The 20479-nt window shown below is 47.3% G+C and overlaps 1 protein-coding gene across 4 annotated transcripts in view; it reads right to left on the bottom strand.

Annotated features, from left to right (window-relative positions):
* Positions 1 to 20479, bottom strand: part of CAST (calpastatin) — a 182351-nt gene that overhangs the window by 26957 nt on the left and 134915 nt on the right. For all 4 annotated transcript variants that reach the window (XM_040342546.1, XM_040342518.1, XM_040342529.1 and 1 more), the window contains 5 exons: positions 10692 to 10775; positions 10552 to 10599; positions 3739 to 3831; positions 2679 to 2738; positions 672 to 770 (listed from right to left, as the gene is read on the bottom strand). In XM_040342546.1, coding sequence (XP_040198480.1) covers positions 672 to 770; positions 2679 to 2738; positions 3739 to 3831; positions 10552 to 10599; positions 10692 to 10775 — 384 coding nt within the window. The remainder of the gene's footprint in view (positions 1 to 671; positions 771 to 2678; positions 2739 to 3738; positions 3832 to 10551; positions 10600 to 10691; positions 10776 to 20479) is intronic.

Genomic DNA, 20479 nt, shown 5'->3' with positions numbered 1-20479 from the left:
GTAAATCATTGTATATATGGACCAGTTCAGCAGAAACTGGCTGGCTTTCAGACTGTTCAACAAAAGTGAGTCTAAAAGATCAGCTTCTGTCAAATGGTCATGCAGCAAAACCAACATCCAATCAGAGCTTGCAGTCAATGCCGATCTGTGTATTCTGGCGGAGAAAAGGAGGTGGGGGTACACATCAGAAGAGATCCCAGAATCAACATTGTCTGTGCTGATGCAAGGATATCATTTAATGACTGCTGACGTTCTTTACAAATTACCACCCTTTTACCACCTTTAGGCTCAAAGAAAGCGCTTTTTCATGCAAGGTTTTTGTTGGGTTAATTTTAATTTTGGCACATTCTGCCAGAACGCTGCCAACCCCAAATGGAGATATCTGCATTAACTTGTCACGGTATGAACATTTACTGCAGCCGTTGTGAAGGGTTCCCACTAAATATGTTCTTCTCCTCCATTATAATGTATACAGCAGATAGTGAGAACATCTCCGTGGCAGAAAGATGATAAAAGGAGGAAGAGCAAGACCCTAAAATAGACAGAAAGTGATAGCCACAAAATCTTGTGCCTAAAGTCACCAAGAGATGGAAATGAAAATTCTTAGCTGAGGTCCTACTGAAATATTAGTTTTTGGTACATCAATAATGTGCTAATAAGCTGTCACTTACTGTTACTTCTGGACCCGTATATTGTGGTGATTCGGGTACATTTACTGGGGGACCCTCAAGTGTGCCCAGAAGTGCATCTAAAGCTTCGTCTGATAAGTCCTAAAAGAGAAAAAAACAGGATCAAAATATAAAATACATAAGCTTGATGATAGGATTCATGCATTGCATGAATCTATGTATTGTCGCTGCCGCCCACTATTCAGATGGCTGGCCCCCTGGTGAGCGCAGGCCATCTGAATAACGGCAGCTGGTTGGCTTTGAAAGTCCCTATCAGAGCCAACGGCTTTCCGATTACAGGGCACAGTGGTAGCATTTTACAGGGCACAGTGGCGCTAATTGATGGGCACAGTGGCGTTAATTGATGGGCACAGTGGTAACAATTGATGGGCACAGTGGTAACAATTGATGGGCACAGTGGTAACAATTGATGGGCACAGTGGTGAATGCCTTTGATGGGCACAGTGGTGAATGCCTTTGATGGGCACAGTGGTGGCTGCCTTTGATGGGCACAGTGGTGGCTGCCTTTGATGGGCACAGTGGTGGCTGCCTTTGATGGGCACAGTGGTGGCTGCCTTTGATGGGCACAGTGGTGGCTGCCTTTGATGGGCACAGTGGTGGCTGCCTTTGATGGGCACAGTGGTGGCTGCCTTTGATGGGCACAGTGGTGGCTGCCTTTGATGGGCACAGTGGTGGCTGCCTTTGATGGGCACAGTGGTGGCTGCCTTTGATGGGCACAGTGGTGGCTGCCTTTGATGGGCACAGTGGTGGCTGCCTTTGATGGGCACAGTGGTGGCTGCCTTTGATGGGCACAATGGTGGCTGCCTTTGATGGGCACAGTGGTGGCTGCCTTTGATGGGCACAGTGGTGGCTGCAATTGTTTTTTTTTTTTTGAGCACCAGCCACCACTGTGTAAAAGGTTATGGCAGGGGTAGGTGTAGGAATCAGTGCTTCCAGAGATGGAATATTCTCCCATATGTACTGACTATGAAACAAGATTCTGCTCATTGCTACCAAAGCACTGGTGGGATCTTAATAAGTATCTGGTACAAGAAAATGTGGCATTGTGTCGTTATAAGAAACATTTTTCATACACGATTAGAACTTCCTATTTGCATCATAACTGCCTGCTGAAGCAATACATTTGCATATTTGAGGTGTTGTGATTGTCATACATTTCTTCTGTCTTTGTTTCCTCCTCAGTTTTCTTAGCATGCAGTATGACTCACACAGGGTGTGGTTTTATATTGAGAAATCCATTGTGAGATGCTGGAGACACCACTACTGATATGGGTAGATAGGCTGATTTGATATACACTACAATACAAGCTGTAAAATGCAAACGCCTACAACAACAAACCTGGAAGCAGCTTTCATTAACAAGACTACACTAAAATGTCCAAAAATTAATTGTTGCATTCCTGCTTAAATAACTTCTACCACTCGTGATTCTGGCAACCTGTGATGCTCTGGTGAACGCCATGCCCAAGAGGGTTAAGGCCGTGCTGGATATTGACACTTTGGGCCCAATTTGGAAATTTCCACTTAGGGGTGTACTCACTTTTGTTGCCAGCGGTTTAGACATTAATGGCTGTGTGTTGAGTTATTTTGAGGGGACAGCAAATTTACACTGTTATACAAGCTGTGCACTCACTACTTTACATTGTAGCAAAGTGTCATTTCTTCAGTGTTGTCCCATGAAAAGATAATAAAATATTTACAAAAATGTGAGGGGGGTACTCACTTTTGTGAGATACTGTATGTGTGATTCTGCCTACATGTGCTGCCCAGCTGTAATATATGCATTGTGGCTGGTCAGCAACTGGTTAATACATCTTTGGATGCTATTTTGAGATTCTATGGTGTGCTAGCGATATATGCTTTGGCTTCTAACACATCTAGCTGCCTCCTCAGTACATGAAGAATTGACTGTGGTCAGTCACAGACCATAGCTGCATATGAATTGGGCTAGCAAAAACAGGCACGTGAAGTAGATATTAATATTCTTACAATAGACTGGGGCTGTGAAGATGCAGTAGGAGCTGTTGACGCCTTCTGTGCTTCTTTTTTCTGCCACAAAAAGAATTTACGATAAGTGTTTAATGAAAGGAATTACCGAACAACACACACTACCATAAATATCTAATGTTTCCATATTCCTATGGGGGTCATTACCACCTCCAAGTACTTATACCAGAAAAGGTCTTGTCTTGTCACAGACTCACACAGATAACACAGCCAGCATGCCGATCACATGGCTCTTTCCCAAAAATGGGGATGAAATGTGCATAACAAGAATTTACATGATAAAGTAATGTGCTGTGCAGAGACGGTAAAAGCATCTTTATTAAAAACCAATCACTGTATGTGAGTATAGGCATCTGGAAGGCCCCTGTTTAGAGCCAATACAGTGCACAAAATAATAATGATTTCTTTGCACATTTGGGTGGCAGTGCAAAGCTTTCAGCTTGCAGCTCATGTACAGATTTATTTGTATTTAAGTACCGTATTTATCGGCGTATACCGCGCACTTTTTTGCCCGTGGGTATCGGTGATATACGCCAATACCCGCGACGTGTTTGAATGCCTGCGCCGACATATACCGAGCGCAATACACTCGGGTACATTCGGCCAGGCTCGGCTTCGCTCGTAGTCACGCTCTGTGACATTTATGCGTGAGAAGCCGAGCCTGGCCAAATATACCCGAGTGTACTGCGCTCGGTATACGTCGGGGGAGGCTTCAAACTGAGCGCGGGAAGTGGGGATTCGACATTAAGACATCACGGGAGAAGCCGGGAGGACACCACCGAGGCCGCCGGACCGGACGAGGCCGCCGATGGACGCCGGGCAAGACACCAAAACTGTAAGTAGTAAAATTTAATAAAAACATTTTTTACAGGATTTTAGGGTCAAAATTAGGGGTGAGCGCTATACGCTGGAGCGCGCAATACCCTGATAAATACGGTAATTATGCGCTGAAAGAAATGTGTGTGCCGTCAATGCTAACCTCTTGCTCCATATTTCTAATCAAAGTTTAACAGACATTACACAAAAAGAACTGCATCGTTACCTCTTCTAGTTTTGGCTTCTTCTCTTCAGGTGGAGTCGGACTGCTGACAAACTCAGATGACATTGCTGCAATAAGATCATCATCACCCAAAGCCTAGAAAAACAAAAATATACAAAAATAATGCAAATACTGCAAATATTACACTTTCTTACTTTATGCACAGAGAAGACTGCCAGCATTATTTTTTCTTACAGTTAATCATTTAATAAACACGTTTTACTTATTTCTATTACTTTTGTTAACATTTTATATAAATAGATACACATTTGATAGTTTATGAATAGCTCAGCACTAGCTTTGCAAATACCAGAATCTTTAAAGTGTATCTAAAGCCAAAAACATTTATTTTTAGTATACGATAGAGCAGTAGATGGATAAATCCCATGTCAGATATTTTTGCTTTGCCGTTTGTGTCCCTTTGGGAAAATTTCACTCAACTTCCTGTCTTAGAGGAACAGTAGTGCATGAAGAATGCTCTCCAAGACAGTTGTCAATGGAACAGATGTTCCCAGTGAACATGTCTCACTTCATTTTGGATTTGGTGACAACTGTAATAGTCTACATTTCTAGGCACGTTCTGTCCTTGTAACAATAGTAACCAATATAAATATAAGCTGGTGAATATTACCAACATGGACACAAACAGCAAAAAAAAGGATTTTTGTACTCACCGTAAAATCCATTTCTCTGAGTTCATAGACGGACACAGCCTTCATTGACCTTAGGGTTATGCTTCTTCCTACCAGGAGATTTAGGCAGAATTCTACAGCACTTAAGGTGTTAAAAACTTTCCTTCATGCTGCTCCTCCCAGGCATAACCCACACCCTGCTTTAGCAGCCTCAGTTCGTAACAAGCAGTACAAACCAAGGAGGGGTGGGTGCTGTGTCCGTCTATGAACTCAGAGAAATGGATTTTACGGTGAGTACAAAAATCCTTTTTTCTCTTTCGTTCATAGACGGACACAGCCTTCATTGACCTTAGGGACGTCCCCAAGCAGTGTCAAAAAAATTCGAGGGGTGGGAAAAATAACACAGCAAAAACAGGTTACACCCCAAACAAAAACCGGAGTTACTCAACGGAGGAACTCCAACCTTAAACTGCCGCCTGCGGCCAATGGAGGCATCCGAAGATGCACTCACATCCACCATATAAAACTTTGAAAAAGCGTGGACCGACGACCAGGTCGCAGCCTTACACACCAGTAACACAGAGGCTTGGTGTCGGAAGCCCAAGAGGCCACGATCGCCCTGGTCGAATGCGCCGTGACCCGAAAGGGAGGCGCCCGCCCCTTCAGGGCGTAGGCCTGAAGCACAATCCGTCGGATCCACCTGGAAATGGTGGCCGACGAAACTGCCAGGCCCTTACTGGGACCGGACACAGACACGAACAGCGAGTCCGACATCCGGAACGGAGCTGTCGCCGACAAGTAAACTCGAAGGGCCCGAACCACATCCAAAGAATGTAAAGTGGCCTCCTTCGGGTTCTTCGGCTGAGGACACAAGGATGGAAGAACAATGTCCACATCCAAGTGAAAAGCCGAAACGACCTTAGGGAGAAAAACGGCTGCGGCCGCAGCACCACCTCGTCCTTACGGATGACCAAGCAGGGAGCCTTGCAAGACAAGGCCACCAGAACAGACAGACACCCGTCTGATCGAGGTAATTGCTACCAGAAATAAAATCACCTTTTGTGACAATAAAACAAAAAACCTCCCGAATGTCCTCAAAGGGAGCATCCCGAAGCACTGAAAGGACTAAATTCAAGTCCCATGGGGGTAATGGAGGGCGCACCGGAGGGGCCACCTGCCAGACCCCCTGACCCAACGCACGCACCCAGGAGTGCTATGCCAAGGGTCACTGCAAGTAAAAAACAGCCAGAGCAGAAATCTGGCTCCTAACCGTACGTAAGGCGAGAGCCTGAACCACTCCCTGCTGCAAAGACAGCAGAATCCTGTACACAACGCATGTACGAGAGTGCCAGTTCATCTCCCCACACACAGAGAAGTAGGCCTTCCATGTATGAGGAAAAAACCTACGTGAGGTAGACCTCCGTGCAGGCAGCACGGTAGAGACCACCGAGCCCAATAGGCCTCGGTCCTTAAGCCCCTGGCTCTCAACAGCCACGCCGCTAAGGCCGGTGGCTGTGAAACAGGGTGGAAGATTGGACCCTGTAACAGAAAATCAATTCCCAGGGGAAGACGCTAGGGGGCGTCTGCCAGCAGACGCACCTGGTCCGCGTACCAGAAGCGACGCGGCCAATCTGGGGCAATCAGGACCGATAGAATCCCTACAGCTTCTACTCTGCGCAGCAGGCGAGGAAGAAGCTTCCGAGGAGGGAAGGTGTAAAGTAGGCGACAGCGACCCCAAGGAGCCACCAACGCGCCTGACGCGTCCGCCCACGGGTCCTTAAACCTGGCCACGAACCGTGGCACCTACCGATATAGAGACGGGACGCTAGAAGGTCCACGTCCGGAGTGCCCCACTTTCGGCACAGACCCCGAAACACCTGCGGGTGGAGAGACCACTCTCCTTGGCCCAGTGCAGTGCGACTTAGGTAGTCGGCTAGCCAATTCCGTATTCCCGGAATGTACCCGGCCGATAGAGCCGGAACGGACCCTTCGGCCCACCGAAAGGATGCGCGCGACCCCCGTCGCTGCAACAGAACTCCGTGTGCCTCCCTGATGATCAACCTACGCCACGGACGTGGTGTTATCGGACAGGATCCTGACCGGTCGGCCCTGTAGATCCAGGGACCACCTGGTAAGGCAAAGCTTGATTGCTCGGAGCTCCAGAACGTTGATCAGTAGGCAGGACTCCACCTGAGTCCAGTGCCCCTGGGCTGACTGGGTGCCCCAAGCGCCCCTCCCCAACCGGAGAGGCTGGCATCCGTCGTGACCACTGTCCAGTGGCCTGCAGAAAAATGACTTTCCGACCCGAAGCACCGGAAACGCCAGCCACCATACCAGGGGAGACATGATCAGATGACTCAACTGAATCTGGTAATCCAGAGATGACGGAAGCTAGTTCCATCGTGACAGCAGTTCCCTCCGTAGTACCCTGGCGTGGAATTGGGCATACGGAACCGCCTCGAAAGAGGCTACCAACTGACCCAGAACCTTCCTGCAGAATCGCAGAGATGACCGCTTCTGGGTCGGCAACTGCTGCACAGCAGATAGCAGAGTCTGAAGTTTTTCCGCTAGGAGAAAAACACTCCCGCCCCGGAGGAATCCAGGACCAGTCTCAGGTATCCCTGAGACGGAATCAACCCTGATTTCAGGACAATCCAGAAACCAGCCGAACACTCGGAGAGCCTGACACGTGATAGACACGGCTCCACCAATGCAGAGCTCGAAGAAGCTCGTAGGAGAATGTCGTCCAGACATCCCATGATAACAAACCCCCGCTGTCACAGCCGGGCCAGTATCGGTACGAGCACCTTGGCGAAAACCCGCCGAATGGGAAGGACACCATTGAAAATGGTCCCCCCCGACCGCAAAGCACAGAATCTCTGGTGGTTTGAGGATATGCAGGTACACGTTCATGACATCCAAGGATGCCAGAAAAACCTGACAAAACAAAACGAGGGACTTGAGGCCCAGGATCGACCGGGCCCCATCCTCCATGGGGACACAAACAGAATGGAGTAAAACCCCGAGACCGTTCCAACGAGGGAACTGGCACAATCACTCCCCTGACCAGAAGATCCTGGACAGCCCCTGACGGAGTCAACCGGCGAACCGGAGGAGGCCAGAAGCCGGAGGGAAAAAACCTGTTTGGCAGACAAGAGAGAAACTCAATCTTGTACCCAAAGGAAAACACTTCGCAATGCGAAGCCAGTCTCCCACCCGAGACACGGGCGGGAGCAGACCTTCAGGCGGAAGCAGGTATGTCCGCAGACTTGTTAGGCATGCGGTATCCGGTGCGCTGCTACCCCGCAGCGGGGATTCAAGCACCATGTAGACCTACCCCCACCGCACAGGGCGAGCGAAAAAACGCTCGGAGGTAGGCAAGGAGGGTCCTTGCACAGGGCGAGGTCCCTAGCCCTTCCCAAACCGTGGGAACAGCATGCGCTTACCACCTGTGGCATCCTCAATGATGCCAGTCAGGGAAGACCCAAAAGGACCGTTCACCCTTAACGGTGATCACCAAGGCCACCTTAGAGGTCCTTCTTCCAGCTCCTGCAGCAGGAGCTTCGCCCTTTTAGTCGGGGCCTGCCAGGGCCCCGGCCAGAGCCGGCCTCACCGCCGAACCCACCACCGTGAATAGGGAGCGGGCCACGGCCTCCACTCTCCTATCAGCGGGATCCTGAAATGCAGGAGCCCCTTCCACAGGCAATGTGGTGGCCTTGCGCAGTCTGGACACAGGGGGGTCCACTGGCGGAGGAGAGACCTACTTTTTTTTTTTTTTTTTTAAAGCCCCCCTCAAGGGGGGAACGGGTTGCAAAGTTTTTTGACAAACTTTTTGCGGTGCATCCCATTCCTTGTATAACATATAGTCCAAATAAGGAACACAAGGAAACACTTCAGCGATGCGTGGTAGTCTGCTGGTACTGACACGGAGGTGTCTCCGCCACATCCTCAATTTTTAGAGCCTCACGCACCGCAGAAACAAGAGCTCCAACAAATTCTTGCCAGCAACTGACTGCAGCAGAGTCATCCTCACTATCCATAAGGGTTAAAACCCGCAGCCTCTGACATAACAGAACCAGAAAAAAACAGTGATTCTGTGTCATCCCCAGAAGCAGGCTTCAGGGAGGGGGCGCTTTTTTACCCCCCATCCGGGCACTAGCTGCTTCAAACCTGGCAAGAAACCCAGGACAGCCAACATAACAGATGTGGCAGGGGGAGGGGCGGTAAGGGTTAACTCAGGCATAGCTTGAGTTCCATAGTGTCAGCGCTGAGTCACCCACCCTGCAAGGCAGGACAAAAAAAAAACCCACTGGTCACCTCCTTGCTGCTATTGCAGAGCATGGGGGGCCCCCGGTATTCACCACCCCACCCAGCTGCAGAGGGAGCTGAAAAACCTCAGGTGTGCTCTGATGTGCTGACTGTGATGTGTATTCACCTCATGGAAGATTCACAGCACTAAAACTGTAACAGCACTAAAACTGACCAGAGGCTGTGCCGAGTCATCTCAGGGAAGAATCACATCGTTACCAAGGAGATTTCCAAGATGGCCACCATCTGAGGTAAAAATTACCTCATAGAACACAGCAGCACTGACTGCTTTGTTACCTCAGAAAAGAATCACAGCGTTACCAAGGAGATTTCCAAGACGGCCGCTGTCTGAGGTAAAAATTACCTCATAGAACACAGCAGCCCTGACTGCTTTTTCTGTTACCTCAGAAAAGAATCACAGCGTTACCAAGGAGATTTCCAAGACGGCCGCTGTCTGAGGTAAAAATTACCTCATAGAACACAGCAGCACTGACTGCTTTGTCTGTTACCTCAGAAAAGAATCACAGCGTTACCAAGGAGATTTCCAAGACGGCCGCTGTCTGAGGTAAAAATTACCTCATAGAACACAGCAGCCCTGACTGCTTTGTTACCTCAGAAAAGAATCACAGCGTTACCAAGGAGATTTCCAAGACGGCCGCTGTCTGAGGTAAAAATTACCTCATAGAACACAGCAGCACACAGCAGCACCCCCCAGAGTAACAACACAGTCCCCCTAACAACACACGGGCTCCGGTGGTAACAAAGAAAACCCAGGAGGCCCCCCTTCACAGCCACTACCCAGTCAGGGGAAGGAGGGAGAGGAATAAGGGAGAGAGGAAAGCAGGGCGGACCCTCAGTCGACCTCCCCAGGGAAAACCACCAGCCAGACCACTTACCTGAGTAAGGGGCCACTACTTACCTGTCCTGCGACTACCCGGCTGGAGGTATCCCAGACAGAACCAACGTCCGTAAAACGGCATGGCTGTCGGCCAGACACACTGTGACAAAGCCATAGAGACCGGTCATATGTGTGCCCTAGAACCAAAGTTCCCCGGCCGCCCCTGGAGCAATGGGGCCTGTCGTGGACGTCCCAAAGCTGAGCTGAGGGCCGGCACACGCTCGAAGGCCGAACATGGGGGGACTACAAGAGTCGAGGACCCAGCCTGTCACCCAGTCGGCTGTTGATAGAAGAATCGCAGGATTCAAAAATGCAGGAACAAAATAATAAAAAAAGCGAGAAAAATCGCCAGAAAAAAACTCCAGAGTCCAGGAACTCCAGAGATAGCCTTGACCTCCTGTCGTTAGGCAGAAAACAAACTGAGGCTGCTAAAGCAGGGTGTGGGTTATGCCTGGGAGGAGCAGCATGAAGGAAAGTTTTTAACACCTTAAGTGCTGTAGAATTCTGCCTAAATCTCCTGGTAGGAAGAAGCATAACCCTAAGGTCAATGAAGGCTGTGTCCGTCTATGAACGAAAGAGAAAATAAAACATTTAGTGCCGGTTCACACTGGGGCAGCACGACTTGCCGTGCAACTCGGCAAGGCGATCTGCACACGACTTCAGAGACGACTTGCAAAATTACTTCTGTATTGAAGTCAATGCAAGTCGCTCTGAAGTCATCCCAAAGTCGTACAAGAACCTTTTTCTAAGTCGGAGCGACTTGAGTCACTCCTATTAGAACGGTTCCATAGTACAGAACGGAGCACGACTTGTCAGGCGGCTAAGTCGCTCGACGAGTCGCCCCTGTGTGAACCGGCTTTTAAACTTCACCATATCCAAACACAAACAAAAATATATGCAAAAACACACCTTACATTCCTTTAAACAACCACAAGATTACACACACAAAACTAAATTTCAATATAAAGTATAAATCACCTCTTCGGCTGCCTTTGGTGGGGGTTCTGTAGGCTTTTCTCCTTTACCCTACAAGAAAGGTTTAAAAATGCATGTGATTACATGAATGAAAGCAGTTTGCAAATTAGGATCATTAATATGTTATTGAAAACCAATCTTACATCCAGTAGATGTCTGTATTCTGGTGGGATTGATGATTCTCTCTTTCCCAGTTCCTCTAGATATTCTGATGTGGCAGGGGTGTCCTTATATAAAAATAAAATAAAAATTAAGTGAATTGACATGCTTGACAGTATCATGGTGACATCTTTCTGGTTTGAGAAATCTGTCAACTATGAACAGGTAGATAGAGTAGAGATGAAATTCACATGTCCAAGAAGCCAGCCATCCCTATGCTCTTACAACAGTTATGATACTGTATATACACAAACATAACTGACATTTTTTAATTCAAAAGTCACAAATGAGAAAAATAATGTAATAAGATACACCTATTTATGACAAAAACCCATGGTCAAGTGACAACAAAGCGAACATTTATCAAGGTATCCTACATTACTTGCCTTGCTAAAATATAAATCAGGTGTATGCCAGCAGGAATGCCTGACTCTGCTATAAATGGACCTTGGCACAGTATTATCTTCCAATTATATTTTCAATTAAAATACATTTTAGACTCGATGAAACAGCAGACAGAATTGACTATTTTCACTTCAGAAGTAATGAGAGCTGTACTTTGCTTACTAAAGATTACTTTACTATTACTTTAGAGCGGTGGAGATGAACATAGAGAGAAAGAATCCTTAACTACATAATGATTACTTGGTACATAATAAAGTAATACGGTATTGCCTGCAATAACAATAACATTGGATAACAGGTAAACGATTTGCATAAGTACACATATGTTCCAACGCAGTTGGAAATGATAGACAAATATACATGACTATAAATGGCAATAAATACTGTAAACGGTTGAATCTTAAACATGTTTCTGCAAGGGAGTGGCATGTAGCAGTCGTTGAATAGCTCTACGCGTTTCATGGGTATTCCCAATCATCAGGAGCGATTAAAAACAAGTTGTCTATACAAAGATAAAAAATAATGAGGGTAAGTGCAAAAATAATTCCATGGACGGAACAAGGGGGAATAGGTTGGAAGAGGGGGAATAGAAAACTATCCCAAACACTCTTACCTGAGGGTAATATAGTAATACATAAAATTGTGTTGATGGCCGGAGAGGCCACGAATGTAACATCCCCCCGAAATTGAGGCGAACATGATCCAGGGCTATGCTGACCGACCAATGATGCATTGTGCCCAGATAGTAGTGGGTAGGAGGCCCACGGAGCAAGATACATAGTATGGGTAATTACTGTATTGGGTTCCCAGAAAAATTTCTGTGGAGAAGACAGGGTAAATATAAATGATACAGCTTGCTACATGGGCGGGGAAAAGAGAAATGAGCCAGATGGCATGGATTAGATGGAGCAGAAAAGATCTGTGATAGAGTGCACCGCTGTGAGAATGGAAAAGAAAAAGAAAAAGAACTGACGGTCACCAGAAGTGGTGATCCAGGTGAGTACCTTAGAATAGCCCAATAGAGAAATGCAGCCAGTGAGTGAGTACCATGAAACCTTGAAGAAAAAGGGACTCAGACCTAGTGCATACTGCTCACTGTCTGAGTTGGTGATAAAGTGTAGTGCCGCAATAAACCATGAAGAAGAGATACAACCGATGAGTAAGTACCTTAGACCCTTGAAGGAATGAGTTTAGACCTTGTGCAGACTGCACGCTGTCTGAGGGAAATTGTGGTAGAGTGGTCAGCCGTGGGGGATATTGGCCAAGTCTGCAAACCGAGGGTGTCCGCCAACGTCATGCCGCGTGTTACGAAGGGGCTGCACATGGATCCGAACAGGATTACCTGTCCGAAGGCTGGCAGGTTATACCCCTTTAAATGGGTCACGGGATGTAAACAACGTCAGAGCACGGCGTCAAGGTTGACGCCACACGTGTGACGTGAGGCACATGACGTCGATGCCCGGCGGGTGCCCGCCCACCTCCCACATCCACCAATGGAAAAAGATGGTGGAGGGGAGGGGGGCGAACCCCGGCGGCCATCGCAACTCCGGGATATGGATGAACAAGGACCATCTCCAAGCACCGATCGTAACAGAGTAAAAACCCACCTAGTGCCTACCAGGAAACAAGATTGCAACTATAAGTATTGGTAATAACAGAGTGATTTAATGTTGATCTGAAGGATACATGCTAAGTTTAAAATGTGCTTCCATCCCTTGATTTGTTAGAGAGGGGGGGAATTAAAAATGGGACTTTATATGAGGCAATGAGGGGTAACTTCATGTGTCTCCATCCCTGACATATTGGATTGAGGGGGAAATTTGTGGGACTTTGAATGAAGCACACTGCTGGATGACTATAAAATTGCATTGATATTTATTGATTCCTGGTACATAATAAAGTAATACGGTATTGCCTGCAATAACAATAACATTGGATAACAGGTAAACGATTTGCATAAGTACACATATGTTCCAACGCAGTTGGAAATGATAGACAAATATACATGACTATAAATGGCAATAAATACTGTAAACGGTTGAATCTTAAACATGTTTCTGCAAGGGAGTGGCATGTAGCAGTCGTTGAATAGCTCTACGCGTTTCATGGGTATTCCCAATCATCAGGAGCGATTAAAAACAAGTTGTCTATACAAAGATAAAAAATAATGAGGGTAAGTGCAAAAATAATTCCATGGACGGAACAAGGGGGAATAGGTTGGAAGAGGGGGAATAGAAAACTATCCCAAACACTCTTACCTGAGGGTAATATAGTAATACATAAAATTGTGTTGATGGCCGGAGAGGCCACGAATGTAACATCCCCCCGAAATTGAGGCGAACATGATCCAGGGCTATGCTGACCGACCAATGATGCATTGTGCCCAGATAGTAGTGGGTAGGCCCCTTGCAGAAACATGTTTAAGATTCAACCGTTTACAGTATTTATTGCCATTTATAGTCATGTATATTTGTCTATCATTTCCAACTGCGTTGGAACATATGTGTACTTATGCAAATCGTTTACCTGTTATCCAATGTTATTGTTATTGCAGGCAATACCGTATTACTTTATTATGTACCAGGAATCAATAAATATCAATGCAATTTTATAGTCATCCAGCAGTGTGCTTCATTCAAAGTCCCACAAATTTCCCCCTCAATCCAATATGTCAGGGATGGAGACACATGAAGTTACCCCTCATTGCCTCATATAAAGTCCCATTTTTAATTCCCCCCCTCTCTAACAAATCAAGGGATGGAAGCACATTTTAAACTTAGCATGGATCCTTCAGATCAACATTAAATCACTCTGTTATTACCAATACTTATAGTTGCAATCTTGTTTCCTGGTAGGCACTAGGTGGGTTTTTACTCTGTTACGATCGGTGCTTGGAGATGGTCCTTGTTCATCCATATCCCGGAGTTGCGATGGCCGCCGGGGTTCGCCCCCCTCCCCTCCACCATCTTTTTCCATTGGTGGATGTGGGAGGTGGGCGGGCACCCGCCGGGCATCGACGTCATGTGCCTCACGTCACACGTGTGGCGTCAACCTTGACGCCGTGCTCTGACGTTGTTTACATCCCGTGACCCACTCAAAGGGGTATAACCTGCCAGCCTTCGGACAGGTAATCCTGTTCGGATCCATGTGCAGCCCCTTCGTAACACGCGGCATGACGTTGGCGGACACCCTCGGTTTGCAGACTTGGCCAATATCCCCCACGGCTGACCACTCTACCACAATTTCCCTCAGACAGCGTGCAGTCTGCACAAGGTCTAAACTCATTCCTTCAAGGGTCTAAGGTACTTACTCATCGGTTGTATCTCTTCTTCATGGTTTATTGCGGCACTACACTTTATCACCAACTCAGACAGTGAGCAGTATGCACTAGGTCTGAGTCCCTTTTTCTTCAAGGTTTCATGGTACTCACTCACTGGCTGCATTTCTCTATTGGGCTATTCTAAGGTACTCACCTGGATCACCACTTCTGGTGACCGTCAGTTCTTTTTCTTTTTCTTTTCCATTCTCACAGCGGTGCACTCTATCACAGATCTTTTCTGCTCCATCTAATCCATGCCATCTGGCTCATTTCTCTTTTCCCCACCCATGTAGCAAGCTGTATCATTTATATTTACCCTGTCTTCTCCACAGAAATTTTTCTGGGAACCCAATACAGTAATTACCCATACTATGTATCTTGCTCCGTGGGCCTCCTACCCACTACTATCTGGGCACAATGCATCATTGGTCGGTCAGCATAGCCCTGGATCATGTTTGCCTCAATTCCGGGGGGATGTTACATTCGTGGCCTCTCCGGCCATCAACACAATTTTATGTATTACTATATTACCCTCAGGTAAGAGTGTTTGGGATAGTTTTCTATTCCCCCTCTTCCAACCTATTCCCCCTTGTTCCGTCCATGGAATTATTTTTGCACTTACCCTCATTATTTTTTATCTTTGTATAGACAACTTGTTTTTAATCGCTCCTGATGATTGGGAATACCCATGAAACGCGTAGAGCTATTCAACGACTGCTACATGCCACTCCCTTGCAGAAACATGTTTAAGATTCAACCGTTTACAGTATTTATTGCCATTTATAGTCATGTATATTTGTCTATCATTTCCAACTGCGTTGGAACATATGTGTACTTATGCAAATCGTTTACCTGTTATCCAATGTTATTGTTATTGCAGGCAATACCGTATTACTTTATTATGTACCAGGAATCAATAAATATCAATGCAATTTTATAGTCATCCAGCAGTGTGCTTCATTCAAAGTCACACAAATTTCCCCCTCAATCCAATATGTCAGGGATGGAGACACATGAAGTTACCCCTCATTGCCTCATATAAAGTCCCATTTTTAATTCCCCCCCTCTCTACATAATGATTACGTTGGATTTCTGTTTTGCCAGCGTGGGGAATGGATTCTAGAAGCTTTCTACTGCCGTTTTGCCATTGGACAGTTCTGCTTCCAGTAGGCATTCCTTCTTGTGTATGCCTCCCCCCAGTTCTTCATTCCCCACCACTTATGTACCAGTACCCAAAAACATTGTATTACCTTTCCACCTTCACCCCCCCCCCAGATTAGGGACTTCTACACTCCAACCTACATACCTTTCCCTCCTCTCCAGTACTGTCTCGCAAGTGTTGCACACCCATGCCCCACACCGACAGCTTCACACTACAACTCCCAGGCGACATATTCTCCTCCTCTTCAGTCCTTTCCCTGTCCTGACACCTCCACATTTGAATGCAACAAACCCCCCCCCCCCCTCAATCCAGCACTGTCCCACAAGTGTTGAACTTGAAGTTTTTGCCGCTATGTTGGCGGAGCTGCATCCAGCAGGCCACTGGTATTGGCAAACTTCACTCCCACAGAATGCTGCTGAGCTATCAGCGCTCTAAGACTTGCTATTAAAGCTTCAGGGCACAGTGCTGCCTGCACACCAAAGCTTTGCCCACTCCAAAATACTCAATGAAAGTGGCTTCTATAGCTACAGGGTGGCTTATCAAAGAAACACCTCCCCTTGGCAAACTGCACTGAACAGATGCTCTGCCATTGCTATGTGCAGGGATGAGCTTTCAGGTTGATAGCCATCCTGCAGTGAGACTCAATCAGGATGCTGAGCAGGAGGAGACCAGTGAATTATTTTACTGATCTCCTCTGCAACCAGAACATTTAAAAAAAAGAGATTTTTAATACAGCTTACCTGTAAAATCTTTTTCTTGGAGTACATCACGGGACACAGAGCGGCATTCATTACTATATGGGTTATATGGAGTACCTTCAGGTGATGGACACTGGCAATCTCAAACAGGAAATGCCCCTCCCTATATAACCCCCTCCCATAGGAGGAGTACCTCAGTTTTGTAGCAAGCAGTATGCCTCCCAAAATGGTCCTCAAAAGAGGGGTGGGAGCTCTGTGTCCCGTGATGTACTCCAAGAAAAAGATTTTACAGGTAAGCTGTATTAAAAATCTCTTTTTCTTTATCGTTACATCACGGGACACAGAGCGGCATTCATTACTATATGGGATGTCCCAAAGCAATGCTTACAATGAGGGGAGGGAGAACATCTCCAAGACAAAAGGATTTAATTTAGAGAAATACTCAAATCATAATAAATCCAACTTAGTTGAGAAAAATAATCTTAAATTTTAAATTTAACTCAAAAAAAGAGGAGCCCCCGGAATCCGAGGGTCTCAAACTGCAGCCTGCAGCACTGCCTGCCCAAAGGCTGTATCACAATTCCTTCTTACGTCCAACTGGTAGAATTTTGTAAACGTGTGGACAGAAGACCAGGTTGCCGCCTTGCAAACTTGAGCCATAGAGATCTGGTGGTGTGCTGCCCAGGAGGCGCCCATGGCCCTAGTAGAATGAGCCTTTAATGATACTGGAGGAGGCAACCCTTTCAAGCCGTAGGCCTGAGTGATTAATTGCTTAATCCACCTAGAAATGGTGGACTTTGCAGCTGCCTGCCCCTTCTTGGGCCCATCCGGTAATATGAACAGCACATCTGTTTTCCGGATCTTCTTTGTAGCTTTAAGATAGGCCTTCATGGCCCTGACGATATCCAAGGTATGCAGCAACCCTTCCTTTCTGGAAGTAGGTTTAGGGAAGAAGGATGGTAATACCAAATCCTGGTTCAAATGAAAACTGGATATAACCTTCGGTAGGAAGGAAGGATGAGGGCGGAGAACGACCCTGTCCTTATGAAAAATAAGATATGGTTCCTTACAGGATAAGGCCGCCAGTTCCGATACTCTTCTTGCGGAAACTATGGCGACCAAAAATACTAACTTCCTTGTCAGTAAAACCAAAGGAATTTCAGCCAACGGCTCAAACGGTTGTTTCTGTAAACTTGACAGAACAAGGTTTAAATCCCACGGGCAAAGCGGGGATTTAACTGGAGGTTTAATACGTAAGACCCCTTGAAGGAAGGTCTTAACCAGCGAGTGGGTGGCCAGCGGCCGCTGAAACCACACTGACAGAGCAGAAATCTGTCCTTTGATTGTGCTTAATGCCAACCCTTTATCCACTCCTAGCTGGAGAAAACTTAAAACTCTATCAATGGTGAATTTGCGAGGAAGCCATAGCTTGGACTCACACCAGCCTACATAGGCCTTCCAGACCCTGTGATAAATCACCCTAGAGACCGGTTTCCTGGCTCTGATTAGGGTAGAGATTACTTTCTGAGACAGACCTCTACCCCTGAGAATCAGGGATTCAGCTTCCAGGCCGTCAAATTTAGATGCCGTAAGGCAGGGTGGAGGATCGGACCTTGCGATAGCAGGTCTGGCCGTAGAGGAAGAGTCCAAGGGTCTCCCACTACCATCTTTAGGATAAGTGAGTACCATGCCCTTCTGGGCCATGCTGGAGCTACCAGGATGACTGGTATGTGCTCCACCCTGATCCTGCGCAGCAGGCGGGGTAGTAACTGAAGCGGGGGAAACGCATAAAGAAGTTTGAACTGATGCCAAGGGCAAACCAGCGCATCGGTTCCGCAGGCCATCGGATCCCTTGAGCGGGACATGAACCTGTCTAGCTTCTTGTTGAGTCTCGATGCCATGATATCCACGTCCGGCACTCCCCATCCTTGGCAGAGTGCTTGAAAGATTTGTGGATGCAGAGACCATTCCCCCGGCCATAGAGTCTGGCGGCTTAAGAAGTCCGCCTGAAAGTTGTCCACTCCGGGAATGAATATTGCCGATATGCAGGGCACATGAGCCTCTGCCCATAGGAGAATCAAGCTCACCTCTCTCTGAGCGGCTTGACTCCTGGTTCCCCCTTGGTGATTTATGTATGCCACGGCCGTGGCATTGTCTGATTGAATTCTCACCGGGAACCCCTGCAATTTTGACGTCCAAGCCCTGAGGGCTAGTCGAGCAGCTCTGAGCTCCAAGATGTTGATGGGCAACTGCTCCTCTAGCTTTGCCCAAGTACCTTGGCGAGTGCAACCATCCAAAATTGCTCCCCAGCCTGTCAGGCTGGCGTCTGTGGTCACTATCTTCCAAGCCACTGGGCTGAAAGATCTCCCCTTCAGTAGGTTCTGAGGGTCTAACCACCAACACAGACTTTGTCGGACTCTTGATGAGAGCGGCAACGGGATATCCAAGGCCTGTGGCCTTCTGCTCCATGCTGACAGGATGGCTGCCTGCAGGATGCGAGTGTGACTCTGGGCGTATGGTACCGCCTCGAATGTGGCCACCATCTTGCCTAGTAACCTCATACATAGGCGAATAGTCGGTTCCTTTTTGCTTAGAACCAGTAGGATTAATTCCTTGATGGCTTTGACCTTCCTTAGAGGTAGAAACACTCTTTGTTGTTCTGTGTCTAATCTCATGCCGAGATATTCCAACTGCCTTGTGGGCAGGAAAGCTGACTTTTCTCGATTTAGGACCCAGCCGAACTTCTCGAGGTATTGGACCGTGAGGGCCACTGCTCGCTCCAAGCCGGGAGATGAGTGATCTATGACTAGGAGGTCGTCCAGGTATGCTAGGATCGTGACCCCTTGGATCCTTAGTTTGGCTAGGATTGGAGCTAGGACCTTCGTTAACACCCGGGGGGCCGTAGCCAACCCGAAGGGAAGCGCCACGAATTGGAAGTGACGCGAAGCCACCATGAAGCGTAGATATTTTTGATGTGGCTGATAAATTGGAACATGAAGGTAGGCATCCTTTATGAAGTCGTCCTTTTGGAGTGTGGCAGCTGCTGACCGCACGGATTCCATCCGAAATGAGCGGATCTTTAGGTATGCATTTACCATCTTTAGGTCCAAAATTGGCCTGACATCTCCATTGGACTTCGGGATGATGAATAGGTTGGAGTAGAAACCTAGCCCCTGTTCCAGGACTGGTACCTCTACTATTACTTCCTGGGAAAGTAGATGATTTAATGCCGACATTAATGCGGCTCCTTTCTCCGGATCGTTTGGAATCCTCGACTCCTGGAAATGAGGAGGAGGAAACTTTAGGAAATCTAATTTGTAGCCCGTGGCCACGGAAGACCGTACCCACTCGTCGGGAATGCTGGCTTCCCAAACCTCTGAAAAGAGTCGCAGCCTTCCCCCCACCTTCGTGGGTGGGGGCGCCCCTTCATAAGGGCTTGGGGGCTGGTTTTGCTGGTTTGCGAAACCACTGCTTTCTGCCTCTAGCAGCCTGTCCTTGAGACTTGCTGTTGAAGCCGAAGTTTGCTTTCGCAGGAGGCCGTCGATACTGTTTGGCATTAGAGGGCCCCTGCCCAGGGGAGTACTGTCGTTTAAACGCAGGCCCCTGAAACTTCTTCTTAGTTGGCAAGAGAGTACTTTTGCCGTTTGAAATGGTCTGAATGTATTTATCTAGGTCTTCTCCGAAGAGTCGTCCTCCATAGAAGGGAAACCCTACCAGGAGCTTCTTGCATGGGGGCTCGGCCTCCCAGCTCTTTAACCATAAGAGTCTTCTCATATGGATAAGGGATAACGATAAACGTGACGCTTGCTGGATAGAATCCTTAATTGCGTCTACTGTAAAACATATGGCCCTAGGGACATCCGAAAATTCTTCTGCCTGCTGGGCAGGAATAAGTTTAAGCATCTGCTTAATTTGATCCGATAATGCTTGAGCAACCCCAATCGCAGCCACAGCTGGCTGTACTACTTCCCCTGCCGTAGTGAAGGAGTTCTTAAGTAGTGCTTCCAAGCGTTTATCAACTGGATCCTTGAATACCTGTATGTTTTCTACAGGGCATGTTAACGACTTGTTAACACATGAGATGGCTGCGTCCACTGCAGGAGTAGCCCATTTCTTGGAAAATGTATCTTCCATAGGATATAGGGCAGAGAATCTTTTAGGTGGTAAGAAGATTTTATCTGGCTTGTT

Source organism: Rana temporaria, chromosome 1 (assembly GCF_905171775.1).
Source record: "Rana temporaria chromosome 1, aRanTem1.1, whole genome shotgun sequence".
Taxonomy (NCBI): domain Eukaryota; kingdom Metazoa; phylum Chordata; class Amphibia; order Anura; family Ranidae; genus Rana; species Rana temporaria.
This window is presented reverse-complemented; position numbering and strand designations above follow the sequence as displayed.